Raw genomic sequence first — 20,440 nt, forward strand, 5'->3', positions numbered from 1 at the left:
AAATGTATTTTTGGTGATTTCTGACACCAAGAATCAATGTGCTATTGAGGAAGAAAAATATCCTAAATTTAGAAGTCAGTCAGCAGAGGGGCTGGAGAGATGGCTCAGTGGTTAAGAGTGCTGGCAGTAGATTGGAGTTCAGTTCTGAGCTCCCTCGTTGGGTGGCCCACAGCCCTCCTATAAAGCTAGCTCCAGTGCCTTCTGTGGCTTTTGGCGCGTGCGCACACACACGTTCACAAACAGACACAACAAGCACATAAACACATAAAACAAAACGAAAATAACAGGGTCATGAGAAAGGAGCGTGCTATTAAGATACAGACCTTTCTCCTAACCTCTGTTCCATTATATTTCTAGTTAATTTCTAATTCTGCATCCTGGAGACATGTGACTCAGATTTATAATCCAGCCCTTGACATATTGTGCCCTCCAAGCTTGCTCTAATTTTGCTCCTATAGGACTGTTTGCCCAGGATGTCAGAGTTACGGCATTTGGGAATAAGAAACATTCATAGCCGGGTGGCAGTGGCACCCGCCTTTAATCCCAGCATTTGGGAGGCAGAGCCAGGCAGAGATCTCTGTGAGTTCGAGGCCAGCCTGGTGGTCTACAGAGCAATATCCAGGACGGGCACCAAAACTACATGGAGAAATCCTGTCTTGAAAAACCAAAAAAAAAAAAAAAGAAAGAAAGAAAGAAAGAAACATTCAATGTGACCATTCTGTGCCTTTTAAGAGTTGTTTCTTTTTTTTTTTTTCTCCTCTCCTGAAAAGGCTTCTAAGGTAGCTCAGTTGATACAGTGCTCACCTCAAATACACAAGGCCCTGTGTTTCATTCCTAATACCCCATCAATCTGGGCATACTGGTGGACACAGTATGCTATAATCCCAGCATTTAGGAGGTAGAATCAGGTGGGGAAGAGATCAGAAGTTCAGGGCTATATTTGGCCGCAACAGTGAGTTTGAGGCCAGCCTGGCTTCATGAGGACCTGTCCCCCAAACGCCAAAAAGAGCAGCCAATTCAGATACATGGAAACCTTACCTGAAGCTTCCAGAAGCTCATATTGCCCACACCACCCCTGCTTTGTTGTGCTTTCCACAAAAATCTCAGTAGATGATCCAGTAAACAGAATTCCTCCATGAGCTGGTTGGTTTCTTTAGTTAGTCACTGTCCCCTTCTTAACCAAAACCTGAACCTTTATTATTTTTTTTTCCCCTAGCTTTTTCAGAAGTGGATGTGCGGTCTGTTTCTTTATTCCTTTGAGACCTGGTTAGGAAGTGACTTCATCTAAGTAAACCTGCAATCCAGTCTTCTAATGGCAGAAAAATTAGGGAGACATGAGAGTTGATGGGGCTGTGTGGCCTTGAGCAAGTTAGGTAACCATTCTGGTCTCAGGTACTTTATTTCTGAATGAGGTATTAGGTATATATATGATTAAGTATTAGGTATAATGAGGTGTATGATCTAAAAGGTTCCTTTTAGTTTAAGATTTCTGTGCTTTTATGCAGTAAGCCCATGTCTGTCAGCTCTGCACTGTGGCTAAAAGATTATTCATTCCTTGCAGTGTTTTTGGATGCTGCTGTGTCTGAGGACTCCAGCTGCTCTGATGATAGCCTAAGAAGACTGCATGCTGTTCCCTCTCAGTGTCAAGCCTGGGCCGCTGGGAACCTTGGATCTCAGTCCTTCATGGAGACCAGCTCCCAGCAGGAAATTGGCACCCAGATGGTTCCTCCATGTGAAGTTGTCTCTGGCTGTGGGCTGACTGGAGGACACCTGGTGGCCAGCCCAGCCCTTTATCAGTCACCCAGGACAGGGCAGCATGGTGCGGATTCAGAGGAGGAAGCTTCTGGCGTCTTGCCTGTGCATGACAGCCACTGTCTTTCTGATGGTCACGCTGCAGGTACTGGGAACCCGGGCTGTGTAGAGCAGACTCATTGCTAGGCACTTAGCATCTCCTTCCTGCCCAGTTCCTTTTCCTCAGAAAGCCCTGAGTAATTGATGTTTGCTTTACTTTTCAGCATCGTGAGCCCATGCTACACATTACAAAGGAGAACATCCTAATTCTATTTTTTCTTTTTCCTCGCCCTCCCCCTGTGTGTGTGTGTGTGTGTGTGTGTGTGTGTGTGTGTGTGTGTGTGTGTATACTAGTGTGCCCTGGAACTCAAGATACTTCTGCTTCTGATTCCTAAGTGTTGGGATTAAAGAAAGGAGCCACCATGCCCATTTGGGAGAAGATTTTCTTTTTCTCCTTTTTCTTTCTTCCTTTTTTTTTTTTTTTTTTTAGACAGGGCTTCTCTGTGTGGCTTTGGAGCTTTCTTTTAGAGGTCACAATAAATTAGGTGGTTTTGGTGTACATGTCGTTTCTGTTTTCTGAGCATGGGAAGTGATGTGCGTGCTGCCGGCGAGCCCCCTTCTGGCTCAGCTTCGGTTTTGTCACTGGTGGTGTTGGGACTGTGTCCTGTTTTTCACTGTCACACCGGGTACATCAATATTTAACATTTCAAATTAATAAAAAGTTATAAAACACTATTAATGAAAAGTAAAATGCTTATATTCTGAATCATTCTGTTTTTACTAGTTCAGAGGGTAGACACATAAGTAAAGTTAAGGAAAGGTAAATTAATTGTGGATCCTGGTCCTCAGCCGGAGTTGTCATTAAGGAGTACCTTGTACCCAGAAGCTTAGACAAGACAAAATTTACTTTATTGGAAATAGAGCTTGGGTTGTCTCAGGACCAAGGTGTTGGCTGGGTTGTTTCTTCTGAGACCTGCCTCCCTGTCTTCTTCTCCCTCTGTCTTTATATGGTCTTACCTCTGTGCCCAACTTTCCCCTTTTATAGTGATCTCAGTTATATTGGGTTAAGGCCCTAAGATCATCTCCTTTGTGGCTATACTGCCAAATACAGACACGTGTTTCTGAGGATACAGTTCAGCCCATGCCACATTTTATAACGTACATTTTAACATCAATGGTATGAGGGCTAATCTTCATTGTTCACTTGACTGGATTTAGAATCACCTAGGAGATACACCTCTGAGTCTGTCTCTGAGGGATTTTTCCAGAGATGTTTACTAGAGAAGGGAAGGCTGACCTGGAGGTGTGTGGCACTGTCCCATGGGCTGAGGGCCCACACTAAATAAAAGGGAAAGAAGGAGAGAACTAAATGAGCAACCTTCCTCTGCCTCCTGCTCCGACGAGATGTGAGGTGAAGAGTCCTGGTCACACATCCCCACCACCTGGAACCTGCCTTTCTGCCCTCCCTGAATTAATGTACTGCGTCCCCTGATCTGTGTTCCGAAGGTGACCACTCCTCCCTTAGCTTGCTCCTTGTTGACTATTTGGTCCCAGCAATGAGAAAAGCAACTAATACAAATGATAGTCTAAATATGACAATGTAAATACCAATCCCCCAGTAAAGCTCAAACAATCTTGGAGGCAACCATTGATTTTTAGACATCATTCTAAACCCACATTTCATTATATTTTGTCAGAAAATTCACTAAGTGTATATGTATTTTTATTTTTGAATTTTAATTACCTACTTGCAAAAATAATTCATGAATATATGTGGAGTATTTTAAAACAAATCCTTGCAGCACTTTACTTGGCTGTACATTAGTATGTTTTTCTAACAAGTAGGGATCATTTTCCTTTTTGAGACTGGGTTCATCTGTCTCTGTCCCTGTCCCTGTCTCTTCTGCCCATGCTGACTTCAAACTCACTATCCTCCTGTGCTAGAGTCCCTTGTCCAGAATGCTGGAATTGTGGGTGTGCTCTCTATACCAACCAGATAGACTTCAAATGCTTTCTTTCTTTCTTTCTTTCTTTCTTTCTTTCTTTCTTTCTTTCTTTCTTTCTTTCTTTCTTTCTTTCTTTCTTTCCCTCTCTCTCCCTCCCTCCCTTCCTCCCTCCCTCTTTCCCTCCATCCCTTCCTTCCTTCCTTCCCTTCCTTCCTTCCTTCCTTCCTTCCTTCCTTCCTTCCTTCCTTCCTTCCTTCCTTTTTGTGTGTGTACATGCACATGTGTGCATGTGTGTGCAAGTATGCCACATTTGTGTGGGTGCCTGCACAGATTAAAAGCGGACTTCAGATCCTACAGAGCTATAGTTACAGGCAGTTTTGAGCTGCCTAATGTGGGTGCTGGGAACCAAACTCAGGTCTTTAGAAGAGCAGTACAGTACGTACACTTAGTCACTGAGTCATTTCTCCAGCCCAGAGACTTAAAAAAACATAACCACATAACTGCTATCTCACCTACGGCAGTGAGCAGTTGTTTCTCAGTACCCTCTAGTAGGCGTGCTAGATTTCTCCCAGAGAAAAGTCCTTTTATAATGAGATTCTGAATCTGCAGTAAACACATTTCTACACACTGCATTTGGCTGGTGAATCTCAAGTTTTACATTTGTATCTTATCTATTATTTATATATTTGTTTATTTATTTATTTGTTGGGGAAGTTACCTTTGTTCCACGTTTTATTCTGTGTCTTGGGTTGGTTGAAGAAACTGGTTTTTTGGTCCTTTGCATTGTGGATTTGGCTGATCTTATCCTTAAGGTTTTGCTTCATGTCCTCCTATCTCTCGTATTTCCTACAACCTGACAATGACATCTAGGGACAAATACACATTAAGAGCTGCTGTGCAGAAACAGCTCTCCTTAAAACTGCTCCTGTTATTTACAAATGAACTTACACTTCACACAGGAGACATGGGTGAGACACACGGAGCAAATTTTGTCGTGAAGTTTTATCTCATGGAGTTTTGACAGCCTTTTCTTTCTTCTTTTTCTTAAGTTATTGGTTGTACGTTAGTAAGAAGGAAGGTCAAATGAAGAGAGGGTCTGCGCTGTAAATTAACTTGCTTCCATCAAGCTTTTGGGGAAGAGCCACATTATTACATTATAAAAATGCTGAGGAAGCTCTTCGCAGGGCTGATTTGGTTTCGGTTGCTTAAAGCTAATGTATTTTTTTTTTTTTTTACTCTTTTGGAATAGCACTCGGCTTTCATAGAGAAGGTCTTGACATCTTAGTTGGCATGGGCACATTGAGAATTTAGTCAAAGTTTTACTCTTTCCCTAGGGAGTTATGGACTCCAGGTGATGTATGGTAGGTAGTCATGGCCCTTTTCTCACACTAGGAATAGCAAGCCCATTAACAAGGAGCTACTCTTGGCTGCTGAGTGTGTGTCCTCTTGTGGAGGACTTAACGCCATTATAATGGAACTGGGCTATCTTAGGAGCGGGTTGCTGATAAAAAGATGAATTTGATTCTTTCTCTCTTTCTTTTTTTTGGGACAAGGTCTCACTATATATCCCATGTTGACCCTGAACTTGGTATCTTACTGCCTCAGCCTCTTAAGTGCTAGGATCACATGTATATGTCACTACTCTGGCTTTAAAATAATCTCTTTGGTGGAAGGCATATGCTGGGATGAAGCCCTTGGCTTTGAGTGTAGTGGGCAAGTATACCAGCACTAAGCTACACCCCAACCCTTCCTGTCCCTTTCCTTCTGTTGGATTCCTCAATGTCAGACAACACAGTCTCCAGAACTATGAGAAACAAATCTTTATTCTTTAGAGATTGTCAACCTCAGGTATTCTGTTATAGCAGCACCCGGTGGAACAAGACACGGGAGATTGTCCTGAATTATCCACAGAAGTCATTAAAAGCAGAGCGTAGGCAGAAGTTTCTCTCCTGCCTACCTATTCCCAAGTACCCAGCAGCCACTTCTTAAATAATTGACTCGGAGGCTTAGTATTATTTATAAATGCTTGGCTGGTAGATCAGGCTTATTTCTAAACCCACTCTTATACTTAAATTACTCATAATTCTTATCTGTGTTTAGCCACGTGTCTTGGTACCTTTTCTCAGTGCGACATTCTCATCTTGCTTCCTCTGCATCTGGCTGGGGACTCCTGACTCTGCCCTTCCTCTTCCCAGAATTCTAATCTGGTTGCTCTAACTACACTTCCTGCCTGGCTACTGGCCGATCAGCATTTTATTAAACCAATCTGAGTGACAAATCTTTACAGTATACAAGAGCATTATCCCACAGCAGCAGAGAACCTTTCCTGGATGTTTTCATGGAAAGGGGCAGTGTCAGGAGTGAGAGAAGTGGTGTTGATAGATCTAAAGATTGAACATGGGATCATGAGCTAAATAAACATTGTGAACGATTCCTGAAAGATAGAAAAAGCAAGAGGTTGGACTGTCCCTCAAGGTCTATAGAAGAATGTAGACATGCTGGCCTTTTGATAATTAGACTGTAAGCCCATGTCTAGCTCCAACCATCCAGAACTGTATGGTTATAGTAAGTGTGATATTTTAAAGGAGTTTTGGTATGTTGTTACAGAAAACCGACAAGAAGCTAAAACATCAAGGCAATGGGAGCTGTGCCGAATGACGTGGGAGAATCAGATTCTGATAATGGTTGTCTTCACTTTCAGGTAGTGGTCGAGCTTGGAAAATTCGAAAGGAAGAAGTTTAAAAATTCCAATTTGCAAGATGGACGTAAAGAAGTGGAAGAGGAGCCTAAACATCTCAATCCCTTTCCTGCAAAGGCAGCACTAGCCTCGGATGTGAAGAACACGATGGATGTGGGGAGCTACCCCATTGTGCTGTGGTGGTCCCCACTGACTGGAGAGACTGGCAGGCTCGGCCAGTGTGGGCCAGATGCTTGCTTCTTCACCATCAACCGGACCTTCCAGCATCATCCTATGACCAAGGCCTTCCTCTTCTATGGTGAGTTGGGTTTTTCCTTCCTCCTTTCAACTCTTTTTTTTTTTTTCGAGACAGGGTTTCTCTGTGTAGCTTTGCGCCTTTCCTGGAACTCACTTGGTAGTCCAGGCTGGCCTCGAACTCACAGAGATCCGCCTGGCTCTGCCTCCCGAGTGCTGGGATTAAAGGCGTGCGCCACCACCGCCCGGCCTCCTTTCAACTCTTAATGTCTTGTTCAAAGCCGGATTACTGCTCATCTCCTGAGAGGGCAGAGCTCTCCTGGAACAAGTGTTAGAGCACCTGATTTCTTCAGTGTTGGCTATGTGGAAGGCCTGAGGCATTTAGCAAATATCAGACAGTCCTGGCCAACTGTGCTGGTGTGAATGAGGATGGCCCCCATAGGCTCATATGTTTGAATGAGTGGTCCCCAGTTGGTGGACTATTTAGGAGAGGTGTGACCTTGTTAGAGGAGGTGTGCCATTGGGGGTGGGCTTTGAGGTTTCAAAAGCCCTCACCATGGGGCTGGAGAATGGCTCAGAGGTTAAGAGCACTGCTTGTTCTTCCAAAGGTCCTGAGTTCAATTCCCATCAACCACATGGTGGCTCATAACCATCTGTAATGAGATCTGGTGCCCTCTTCTGGCTTGCGGGGATACATGCAGACAGAACACTGTATACATAATAAATAAATAAATCTTAAAAAAAAAAAGCCCTCGCCAGGCCCAGTCTCCTTTGTCTCTGACTGTCACCTGCAGATGTAAGGTCTTAGCTACTGTTCCAGCACTCTTGTCTACCTACCTGTCTGCCACCGTGCTTCCCACAGTGATGATCATGGACTAACCTGCTGAAACTGTAAGCAATCTCCCAATTAAATGCTGTCTTTTACAAGCTGCCTTGGTGTAGTTGGTTGTTTTTGCTCTTTACACACGGAGACTTATTCTTAGTTATAAAGGCCCAGCCTTAGCTTGTCCTGACTACTTTTTTGCTGCTGGGCTTTTACCTTTCTCTTTTTTCTGTATATTTTTTCTTTCTTTCTTATTCTGTGTCTGACCTCTTCTTTTCTTACTCCTAGATCTTTCTCTCCCCAGATTTCTCCTTCTCTATATTCTTTCTGCCTTCCAGCCCTGCCTATCCTTTCTCCTGCCTTGCTATTGACCATTCAGCTCTTTATTAGACCATCAGGTCTATTAGACAGGCACAGTAACACAGCTTCACAGAGTTAAACAAATGTAATATAAAAGAGTGCAACACATCTTTGCATCATTAAACAAATGTTCCACAGCATAAACAAATGTAACATATCTTAAAATAATATTCTACAACACCTTGGTCATGGTGTCTCTTCATAGCAATAGAACAGCAACCTAGACACCAACATAGGCTTGGTTGGATGGGCTGCTCAGTGTTTCACAGGTAAGTGTAGTGCTTACTGAATCTGACACTTAGAATTTGGCATTGCTGACATCAGTTCAAATATCCATTTGGGATGAAGGCACGAAATTTCGATGATAATGACGGGTGTCTAATTGGACATAAAGAAGCATGATGTTTATTTCTTTGATGTTAGAGTAATCAAAATAAAAAAAATGGTTGAGGAGGGAGCTAAGTCATTAAGGTGATGGGTATGTAAACATAGTGTCTTATTTACTTTTCTATCACTGTGAGGAGACACAACGACAAAAGCTCACAGTTCCAGAGGGTAGTAGAGTCTGTGACCACCATGGAGGGGAGTATACAGTAGACAGGAAGGCATGGCATAGGAGCAGTAGCTGAGAGCTTACATCTTATCTAAAAGTTGGAGGTAGGGAGAAAGAGAGAAAGCCATCTGGAATGGCGAGGGCTTTTGGAACCTCAAAGCCCATCCCTGATGACACACCTCTCCAACAAGGCCACACCTCCTAATCCTTCCCAAACAGTTCAACTGATTGGGGACTAAGCATTCAAACACAGAGCCTGTGAGGATCATTTTCATTCTAACCACCACACATGGGGACCTGCATTCAATCCCCAGAACCATATAAAACAGCCAGACATATGGTGTGCACTTGTTAATCCAGGCTGAGAGATGATGGTTCAGGGGTTAAGATCACTTGCTGTTCTTGGAGAGAACCTGAGTTCTGTTCCCAGGACCCATGTTGGGTGTGTCACAACCATCTGTTACTCCAGCTCCAGAGGATCTGATACCTCTGGCTTCATAGGTGTCTGCATTTCCATTCACACACATACACAGCTTTGCATGATTAAGAGTTAATGGAACAAACCTTTAAACTTTCCAGTCCTTACACTTGGCTGCGCGGCTCTGCCTGTCCCACTTGTGCTCAGTTCTTGAGGTTCACTCTTGCCCTTGTCCTTCTGTGCTCGGCCCCTCTCCACTGCTCTGCTCTCTCTCTCAGAGCCAGGGGTTTCCAGGGACAGGACCTTTGACATGCCCTTCCACTGCCTCGGCAATGCTTCCCAGCTTTCTCTTCCCTGCTAGACAGATTTCTGCCTAGGTGACATTTCCCATAGAGACCTTTTCCCTCATCTTTCTAGACTGGTAGCCTTCTTCCACACCACCTCTCCTGGTGTAAAACCTTGCTCTGCTTTATCTTTTGTTTCCTAATTACAAATACCTCCTGAAGTTCTCTGACTCGGTTGGTGACTGGTTACTCATCTTGGCAAGAGGCGGAACTTTGGTTCTCGGTGGTAGCCTCACTTACAACAGGGCCTGGAAAACTTCAAGCAGCATTGTTAAATGAATGATTGAACAAGTGACACCAACTTGATCTTCATGTATGGTTGTCCTAGAGGCTGGAGAGATGGCTCAGTGGCTAAAAAAATACTGCCCGCTCTTCCAGAGGACACAGGTTCAATTCCCCCAGCCTACATGTTAACACACAACTGTCTGTAACTGCAGTCCCAGGGCATCAGATACCTTCTGTCCTCTGTGGGAACCAGGCACACACGTGGTGCATAGACATACATGCAGACAGAACACGCGTACTCATAAAATGTCGTTGGCTGAGAAATGAGAAATATGGGTAATTTTCTCTTTGTATGATCTTGGAATGTGAGGTTACTTACCCAGGTTGTGCCTGGCCATCTTACCCTGAGAGTTATTCAGAACCTGTGACTAAAAATCATTTTATTTAAATTATGTTTTCTCACATTTATTCATGTACATAGTTGAGTATACATTTGGGTATAAGGCTTATTTCCAAGAACAGAAGGAAATATCCTTATTTCCCAGTCTGTAGAAGCAATTATGTTTAGCTCTTTAGCTGTTTTCCAAGGAACATGCTTGTATTGCCACTTATATTTTGCAGTTTTTGTTTTAGGCCTTATCCATCAACTTCTTACGAAGGAATATAAGGATTTTAGTTAGGTTATTATCAGAATTTATATGAGCATAACCCCACATTACAGTTACAGCTCAGCTTGCAGTGAACTTAAAACTGCCCAATGTCGCCATTACACAGAATTTTCTCTTGGATTGGTCAGATTTCCCGGTGAGGATCTGACGTAGTTAACTATCAATGTGATAGAGCCTAGAGTCACCTGAGAAGGGTGTCTCAGTTGAGAGATTGCCCAGATCAGATTGGCCTTTGGGTGTGTCTGAGGGGGATTATCTTGGTGGTAGGCTCCTAATTGATGTAGGAGTGCCTAGCCCACTGGGGGCAGCACCATTCCCTGAGCAGGTAGTCCTGGTTCATACAAAAAACTAGCCAGTAGCCAGCCAGCAGCATTTATTCATGGCTTCTGCTTCAGGCTCCTGCTTAATGAGTTCAGACTCTGACTTCCCTCAACAATGGGCTTAGAATTTGTAAGGTGAAACAAACTCTTTTCGCCCCTAAGCTGCTTTTGTTCAGTGTGTGTGTGTGTGTGTGTGTGTGTGTGTGTGTGTGTGTGTGTGTGTTTAATCACAGCAGTAGAAATCAGACTAGAACAGGATCCTCAAAGGCTAACATGAGAATGACAACCTGCTGGGACTTGAGTTGGAAAAGGCAGCTGAGCTGTTAATATCTAGTCTGTAAACTAATTATTTTTTCAATATGATCCTCTGATCTCAATTAAGCTCTGTATCTGCAGCCCAAATACCCAGTTGTTTTCCTAAGAATTATGGCGGGAAGGAACCCTTGCTTATCTGTGTGATATGTCTGAAGAAAATAGGAATTGTCGCTCTCAAGTCTTGAGGGGGTAGTGCTCTCTGGCATGGGGCAGTAAGGAGTGGGGATGGGGAAGACACTGATGTCTGTGCACTGCCTGAGAAAATCGGTGTTTCACAGTTAAAGACCTGTAATTTAATTTGGCTTAAATAAAAGTGTAATCGACAAAGCCATTTTCTCTCCAGAGATAGCTTGGCACAAAAGCAGTAACAAAAGTTATGGACAAATTAACAGCTCCCTGGCTTTTTTTTTTTTTTTTTTTTTTTTTTTTGCTTTGTAAGATAGCTTTTAGGAAAAGAGTTAATGTGTAAAGAATTTAATATTTCTCACAGCTAAGAAATGTCTTTCCTTTCGTAGAAAAACTTTCTGTTAATGTTACTTGACGTTTAACCTGCCTAGTAAAATCACAATAGCTGGGCGGTGGTGGTGTACACCTTTAATCCCAGTACTAAGGAGGCAGAGACAGGGAGATCTCTGTGAGTTCCAGGCCAGGCTTGGTCTGCAGAGCGAGTTCCAGGACAGCTAGGACTGCTATATAGAGAAACCTTGCCTCAGAAAACAAAAAGAGAAAAGAAAATCACAATCATGTGATACAAGGACATAGATAGCATTCATTATAAGGGTTGATCAGCCAGGAGTTCCCAGCTTCCTTCTGAGCAAGCACTCTGGTCTGGCGTGGCACATGAGAACTGAAGAATGAAAGAGCAAAACTCCCTGAAAATCTGGCCAATTTTCTCAAGTTAACTTTACAATTCTGAAAGAAAGCAGAGATGAGTGCCCGTTCCAGGTTCTTCCTTCCCAGGGGCAGCGGCAGGCAGCGGACGGCTTCTAAGACTGCAGTTCATGAATTTAGGCAGCTGGGAAGTCTGGCTCCTTCAGCTCTAGGCAGATGCTCTGATGCCCAGAAGTCCCCTGAGACAAGCTGGGGGTTCTGTCATCGGCACAGACAGTCATTTCTTATTAATACAGACTGCAATTGTAGCTTTAGTCTGTTTCTCTTCTAAAAAAAAAATCAAATTAGGGGTCCGGAGAGATGGTTTAGCTCTTAGGAGCACTTGCTGCTCTTGAGGACATGGGCTCAGTTTCCACCTCCTTACATGGCAGCCCACAGCCATCTGTAACTAGTTCCAGGGGATCCAGCGCCCTCTTCTGGCCTCGCTAGGTGCGTATATGTAGATGGAGGCGAAATACTTATAGGGATAAAACAGAATCAATACATTTAAAAGCAAAAATCAGTGTAGACTGATGGAGTAAGTGCTGCAGGACCTTGCCTTCCAGGTTTATGTTTGCAGCTGGATTTGCCCTGCCTGGATTGGTCTACAGCGTAGATTCCAGGGGCTTTTGAGAAACGAAAGTGTCTGGGAGCAGAGTCACTGCTGTGCAGGCAAGGTCTGCCAGCGTTAGTCACAGTGGCCTTGTGTCGTACACTGCAGCATGTGCTGGAACTCCCCGGAAATGCTGAAAACAGCGCCCCTCTGATGCAAGCCAACCGTGAGTGCTGGTCCTGGAAGTGAGGGCAAAGGTCAGATGTCTTAGAAACAGTCGTATGGGAACGGACACACGGCTCTGCAGTTAAGATGGTCGGCTGCTCTTCCAGAGGGCCAGGGTCCGTTACCAGCAACCACGTGATGGCTCGCAACTGTCTAACTCCAGTTTCAGGGGATCTGATGCCCTCTTCTGGCGCTCTGTGGCACCAGGCACACACGTGGTGCCCAGACATGCATGCAGCCCAATCATCCATACATAGTAAGAAAAAACAAACAGTAGTTATTTATTGGTGAAATTATTAAGGCCACTCCACGTAGTTAAAAGGGAGATTTATTTAGTGGCATAACTTACAAATGAAGGGATAGGTAGGTTGCAGGTTCTGGGAAAGACGCAGCGCAGTCCGGCAGTGTTCTACCTCTAGCGTTCAGGGTCCAGGAACCAAGAGAGCGTGGGCATCCGGATCCTCTCTTGGCCCCGCCTTGTAGGCGTGACAGTTACCGAAGCCTCAATGGGGGTTGGAACTTCCAGACCAAAGCTGGAATGGCTACCCACTACAGTTATTAGGCAGACAATAGCCACTTTAATAGAATAAAGAGTAGAACACTGATCTAAGTTGGTGGTCTAATGTGGGTGAAACAGTCCATGGAGTTCTGATTTTCAAGGAAATAGCATACAGTGGTATTTGTGTCAGTTGTTAGGCACATAAGATGGAGCTTGTAAAACATGTAAGCAGGGTGCTACCAGATGGGGATGGAGCCCAGGGCTGTGTGTGCTAGGTAAGGGCTACAGAGCTACATCTTAGAAGTCTGACGTGTTAAAGATGATGTGGGAAAGCATCAAAGTTTTAAGCAGGGATGGCATGATTGGATATTTGTTTACTCATTTGATTTTGTTTTTTGTTTTGTTTTGAGACAAGGTCTCACTGTGTAGCCCAGGCTAGCCTAACCCTCATGATTATCTTGGTCCCATCTCCCGAGTGTTGGGATGTCCAGCACCACAGCCAGCATTTTATTTTGTTTGGCTTTGATTTATGTGCCAAAAATTCTTCATTCCTTCTTCCTGGAAAACAGAAAACTGAAATGTAGTTCAAAATAAGCGTTGGTGGAAGTGCTGTAGACTAGAGTGGGCGAAGTAAGTGTCAGTGATGGTTTCCTAGCCTGGGGTGGGTGTCAGTGGAGAAGAAATACGGGGAAGCTTGGAGATGTGAGCTGGAGGTCGAGTTTATGACTTGATGATGAACTATTTATGTAGAAAGAGAAAAATTAACAACATACTCATTTAACTCCGTGGCTTGCTAGGCACTCTGTCCATCCTTATCTCACCAGCTTACCATACTTATGATGTATAAAAATGTCTATTCAGTTATTCACCTCCATCCTGGCAGGAAAAAAGTCAATAAAACACCCATCACTGGGCTGGAGAGATGGCTCAGAGGTTAAGAGCACTGACTGCTCTTCTAAAGGTCCTGAGTTCAATTCCCAGCAACCACATGGTGGCTCACAGCCATCTGTAATGAGATCTGGTGCCCTCTTCTGGCCTGCAGGGATATGTGCAGACAGAACACTGTATACATAATAAATATATATATATATATATATATATATATATATATATATATATATATAAAACACCCATCACTAAGTATTATGCTTCTACAGGCCTGTTCATCTTTAATCTAAGAAATCTGGAAGATAGACTTTCTCACTTAGAGAGGAAGAACATTACCAAGAGAATGGTTTCAAGGTTTGGCTTTAAGCTTGGTTTGATCTGGTGTTTTCTTTTTCTTCCTTCCTTCCTTCCTTCCTTCCTTTCTTTCTTTCTTTCTTTCTTTCTTTCTTTCTTTCTTTCTTTCTTTCTTTCTTTCTTTCTTTTTTTTTGGTTTTTCGAGACAGGGTTTCTCTGTGTAGCTTTGCGCCTTTCCTGGGACTCACTTGGTAGCCCAGGCTGGCCTCGAACTCAGAGATCCGCCTGGCTCTGCCTCCCGAGTGCTGGGATTAAAGGCGTGCGCCACCACCGCCCGGCTCTTTTTTTATTTTTTGAGACAGGATTTCTCTGTGTAGTTTTGGTGCCTGTCCTGGATCTCGCTCTGTAGATCAGGCTAGCCTTGAACTCACAGAGATCCACCTGCCTCTACCTCCCAAGTGCTGGGATTAAAGGCGTGCGCCACCACCGCCCACCTTTGGTATTTTCCTTTATGCCTAGTGGATGGGAACTCTTGAGAGAAACTGGACTGGTCTCCAGAAAGTACACTTCCTGTCCTCGGAGCGTTGCGTACCGCGTAAGCATAGTCTTTGAACAGATGCCTTCTATGGCTTCCTCTGCATCCTTGCCTGGCTGTCTTTCCAACAGTGTTTCAAGCTGTTTAGATAAGACCATTGCTAAGCCTCGCAGCTTGCTGGCAGTACTGCTCATAAGAATAGCCAGCAGCGCCGGGCGGCGGTGGCGCACGCCTTTAATCCCAGCACTCGGGAGGCAGAGCCAGGCGGATCTCTGTGAGTTTGAGGCCAGCCTGGGCTACAGAGTGAGTTCCAGGAAAGGCGCAAAGCTACACAGAGAAACCCTGTCTAAACCCTATGGTTTAGATAAGACCATAGCAATGGTCTTATCTAAACAGCTTGAAACACTGTTGGAAAGACAGCCAGGCAAGGATGCAGAGGAAGCCATAGAAGGCATCTGTTCAAAGACTATGCTTACGCGGTATGCAATGCTCCGAGGACAGGAAGTGTACTTTCTGGAGACCAGTCCAGTTTCTCTCAAGAGTTCCCATCCACTAGGCATAAAGGAAAATACCAAAGGTGGGCGGTGGTGGCGCACGCCTTTAATCCCTTTAATCGAAACAAAACAAAACAAAAAAACAACAGAATAGCCAGCAGCAAATGGAAGGGGGTGCTCCCCACTGTGCACACCTTTCCATTTCCCAACTCACCCAGTACTGTCCACACATAGAGGTAATAATTTGTGGTCACAATCCTTTTCTTGTAACTGTAAGTCTTTTGGGACACGCAGAAGGCATAAAGAACACTGGTATGGCTGTGTGAAGTCATTGATGGTGACCATGGGTCCTTTATAGAGTCTCCAGTGTAGACAACAGAGAAATGCCATATTGGCACTGAGTTCCATGAACACCAAAGCAATTTTCTCAACTGAGAGCGCATTGACTAGATACTCAAACAGCAGACCACTTTCTCTTTAAGTTATACAATCCTGCATTCCTGGAAAACTCAATATAAATTTCTGGAAAACTCAAAATAAAACTAGTCATATTTAAAATATTTTATTAATTCTTTGATACATTTACACAATGTATTTTTAATCATGTTTGTCCTGATGTGATGAATTTCGATGTGGTATTTTTAAAAATCTTTTCTTTTTGTCTTGATAACTGGCTGAGTCAGGCAGGTCTTGCCATTTTTTTTAAAAAAAGATTTATTTATTTATTATATATACAGTGTAATGTCTGCATGTATTCCTGCAGGCCAGAAGAGGGCACTAGATCTCATTACAGATGGTTGTGAGCCACCATGTGGTTGCTGGGAATTGAACTCAGGACCTCAGGAAGAACAGCCAGTGTTCTTAACCGCTGAGCCATCTCTCCAGCCCGGTCTTGCCATTTTTTTAGCTGATAATTTGCCCTTGAGATGCTAGAGTGTGAAGGGTTAATTTAGAGATCGTAGATTGGATCTTAATGTCATGAAATGCAGTCAGATCAGCCTTATGGGCACTCTGAAGCGCCACAGACTAACCAGGGACCACACTAAATCTTATCAGGACTCTTCATCCAGGTGCAGCTGGAATCACAACTTCCCTTCCTCACTTGCTGATAGAGTCCAGAGAATTAGTGCCCGCCGACAGAGAAAGACCGTACTAGTAAACTGTGTATAGTCTTTCCCTTGAAAACACAGTTTCCAGTTCATCTTCCCTGCCCACGGGCGATTCCTCTTTTATACTCTAAGTTCCACAGGAGTATGGCAGAGCCATCTCTGTCTTTTCACACAAGTCTCTGCTCATTCCTCAGCCTTGCTTTCCAGCTCTTACCTATTTCTCCCAGATCCCCTGTTGTAAAATCACCCCGATAAGATGAAGGTGTCTCCGGTCCTCATTCTAGTACTGATGACAGGGATGAGTCTCCGCCTATTCTGAATTTCTGGCTTCTCACCTTTTTTGTCTAGCTTGCCAGACCACCGTTGTCCAGCTGGAACTAGTATTGGAATTCATCACCATTCCCTCCAAGGCCTGCTTTCGCATTCTGGTTGTCCTCCTTGGGATAGTGGCTTATGATCCCATCAGCCTAAATGCCCACTCGGATTCAACAAATAGCAATTTAGAATGCATATTGTGCCCTTCTGACATATAAAGACAAATAATTTGCATTCAGTGTTTCAATCTGTGTGTGTTTGGGCATGTGGAAGGTGTAGTAGGCCAAAATACTCGGCGAGTTTTAAGAGTCTCCTGTTCCACACGGTGACAAGAGGGGGCAGCAGAGAGCTGTCAGAGTAGAAGCCGCTGTGAGGTTAGCAAACCAAGTTTGTCAGGCTGTTTAATTAGGAGCAGGCTAGGGGAGGGAGAAATGTCAGTGTGGAAACCGAGAAGCCAGGGAACAATTTGTTCAGACGAAAAATGGGGTGAGAGTGAGAAGTTTCTAGCTGGAGTTAGGGAGCAGGGGCTGGCAGGATGTGTGAGCATGCCTCCGTCTGTGTCTGGGCATTCTTATTCACAGGGGTTCTTCCAGGGCTGGAGAGGGTCCTGCCCCAGTCAGAACACAGGGAAGCCATGCTGCAGAGTGGCGGTGCCCGAGGCCGGGCACACTTTGTTCTGACCAGCAGCTTCTTTCCTTTGGGAGCTCACGGCACACAGATGGTGGCAGTTCTGTCCCTGCACAGGATCCAGGACTAACAGGCTGGACCTTGAGACAAGGAAGAGGGTAGAAACTAACATTTCCAAAGTATTCTATACACACGGAATAGTCAGTCCACTGAGATCACCCATTAACTCATTTGAAAAATGAATGTGCCTTGCTCTGTGAGTTATAGTCAAAATTGTCAATCATCCACACGCTGATCTGAATTTTTAATACAAGCCTTTTTGGTGCACAAATCTATGTCTCTCTAATATACTCAGAAGATGTGACGATTCTGGCATTTTATTATTATTATTATTATTATTATTATTATTATTATTATTATTAACGTTTGGTGTGTAAAGATAAGTATGTCCTTTTCATTTCTGTGTCACAGTAGGACCAGATTTTTTATGAGAACGGTGGCGAATTGAGGTTGGTGGAGGAGAATTTGCTTGAGTGTACTTGAAGGCCCTGGATCCCAGCTCCAGCATCAATCACACACAGAAAAGCTCCATTGGAAGCTGTTACCCTGATTATGTATTTGTTCGTTCCTGGGAAGTAATGCTGATGTCCAACTTCTGCATGGCTGGTCTGCAAAGGGAAAATTTGTCAGGGTTGTTTTCTTGATTTTCTATGGAAGCAAACAAACATTTTGTGAGGATTTTTTTTTTTTTTTTTTGGCCAAAGCTGCTGCCGGTTCCTCAGCTCACAGCTCAAGAACCGGCATTAGAATCATTTCAGAGACACCGAATTTCTGACCATGAGCCAGAGGGTTTCTGTGAGGTCCTCTGAAGAGAGTCCCCTGCTCAGGAGAGGCTCTCTGACCCCCATACTCCCACTACCCATATGACCCCCATGACCACCACTGTCCTCACTGTCCTCACTGTCCTCACTGTCTCCACTGTCCTCACTGTCCTCACTGTCTCCACTGTCTCCACTGTCCTCACTGTCCTCACTGTCCCCACTGTCCTCACTGTCTCCACTGTCCTCACTGTCCTCACTGCCCTCACTGTCCTCACTGTCTCCACTGTCCTCACTGTCCTCACTGTCCTCACTGTCCTCACTGTCTCCACTGTCTCCACTGTCCTCACTGTCCTCACTGTCTCCACTGTCCTCACTGTCCTCACTGTCTCCACTGTCTCCACTGTCCTCACTGTCCTCACTGTCCTCACTGCCCTCACTGTTCTCACTGTCTCCACTGTCCTCACTGTCCTCACTGTCCTCACTGTCCTCACTGTCCTCACTGTCTCCACTGTCTCCACTGTCCTCACTGTCCTCACTGTCTCCACTGTCCTCACTGTCCTCACTGCCCTCACTGTCCTCACTGTCCTCACTCTCCTCACTGTCTCCACTGTCCTCACTGTCCTCACTGTCCCCACTGTCCTCACTGTCCTCACTCTCCTCACTGTCTCCACTGTCCTCACTGTCCTCACTGCCCTCACTGCCCTCACTGTCCTCACTCTCCTCACTGTCTCCACTGTCTCGACTGTCCTCACTGTCCCCACTGTCCTCACTGTCCTCACTGTCCCCACTGTCCTCACTGTCCTCACTCTCCTCACTGTCCTCACTGCCCTCACTGTCCCCACTGTCCTCACTGTCCCCACTGTCTTCCACTGTCCTCACTGTCTCCACTGTCCTCACTGCCCTCACTGTCTCCACTGTCCTCACTGTCTCCACTGTCCTCACTGTCCCCACTGTCCTCACTGTCCCCACTGTCCTCACTGTCCCCACTGTCTTCCACTGTCCCCACTGTCCTCACTGTCCTCACTGCCTCCACTGTCCTTACTGTCTCCACTGTCCTCACTGTCCCCACTGTCCTCACTGTCCTCACTGTCCCCACTGTCCTCACTGTCCTCACTGTCCCCACTGTCCTCACTGTCTCCACTGCCCTCACTGTCCTCACTGTCTCCACTGTCCTCACTGCCCTCACTGTCCCCACTGTCTCCACTGTCCTCACTGTCCTCACTGTCTCCACTGTCCTCACTGTCCTCACTGTCTCCACTGTCCTCACTGTCCCCACTGTCTTCCACTGTCCCCACTGTCCTCACTGTCCTCACTGCCCTCACTGTCTCCACTGTCCTCACTGTCTCCACTGTCCTCACTGTCCCCACTGTCCTCACTGTCCTCACTGTCCCCACTGTCCTCACTGTCCCCACTGTCCTCACTGTCCTCACTCTCCTCACTGTCCTCACTGCCCTCACTGTCCCCACTGTCCTCACTGTCCCCACTGTCTTCCACTGTCCTCACTGTCTCCACTGTCCTCACTGTCCCCACTGTCTTCCACTGTCCTCACTGTCTCCACTGTCCTCACTGTCCCCACTGTCCTCACTGTCCCCACTGTCCTCACTGTCCTCACTCTCCTCACTGTCTCCACTGTCCTCACTGTCCTCACTGCCCTCACTGTCCTCACTCTCCTCACTGTCTCCACTGTCCTCACTGTCTCCACTGTCTCCACTGTCCTCACTGTCCTCACTGTCTCCACTGTCCTCACTGTCCTCACTCTCCTCACTGTCCCCACTGTCCTCACTGTCTCCACTGTCCTCACTGTCCTCACTGCCCTCACTGCCCTCACTGTCTCCACTGTCCTCACTGTCTCCACTGTCCTCACTGTCTCCACTGTCCTCACTGTCTCCACTGTCCTCACTGCCCTCACTGCCCTCACTGTCTCCACTGTCCTCACTGTCCCCACTGTCTCCACTGTCCTCACTGTCCTCACTGTCTCCACTGTCCTCACTGCCCTCACTGCCCTCACTGTCTCCACTGTCCTCACTGTCCTCACTGTCTCCACTGCCCTCACTGCCCTCACTGTCCTCACTGTCTCCACTGTCCTCACTGCCCTCACTGCACTCACTGTCCTCACTGCACTCACTGTCCTCACTGTCTCCACTGCCCTCACTGTCCTCACTGTCTCCACTGTCCTCACTGTCCTCACTGTCCTCACTGTCCTCACTGCCCTCACTGTCCTCACTGTCCTCACTGTCTCCACTGTCTCGACTGTCCTCACTGTCCTCACTGTCCTCACTGCCCTCACTCTCCTCACTGTCCCCACTGTCTTCCACTGCCCTCACTGCCCTCACTGCCCTCACTGTCCTCACTGTCCTCACTGTCTCCACTGTCTCCACTGTCCTCACTGTCCTCACTGTCCTCACTGTCCCCACTGTCTCCACTGCCCTCACTGCCCTCACTGTCCTCACTGCCCTCACTGCCCTCACTGCCCTCACTGTCCTCACTGTCCTCACTGCCCTCACTGTCCTCACTG

At 45.7% G+C, this 20,440-nt stretch overlaps 1 protein-coding gene across 1 annotated transcript in view; it reads left to right on the forward strand.

Annotated features, from left to right (window-relative positions):
• Positions 1 to 20,440, forward strand: part of Fut10 (fucosyltransferase 10) — a 73,192-nt gene that overhangs the window by 5,189 nt on the left and 47,563 nt on the right. The window contains exons 2-3 of the mRNA XM_059244382.1: positions 1,562 to 1,897; positions 6,439 to 6,733. Of these exons, the coding sequence (XP_059100365.1) occupies positions 1,817 to 1,897; positions 6,439 to 6,733 (376 nt within the window). The 5' untranslated portion in view covers positions 1,562 to 1,816. The remainder of the gene's footprint in view (positions 1 to 1,561; positions 1,898 to 6,438; positions 6,734 to 20,440) is intronic.

Source organism: Peromyscus eremicus, chromosome 17 (assembly GCF_949786415.1).
Source record: "Peromyscus eremicus chromosome 17, PerEre_H2_v1, whole genome shotgun sequence".
NCBI classification, from domain to species: Eukaryota; Metazoa; Chordata; class Mammalia; order Rodentia; family Cricetidae; genus Peromyscus; species Peromyscus eremicus.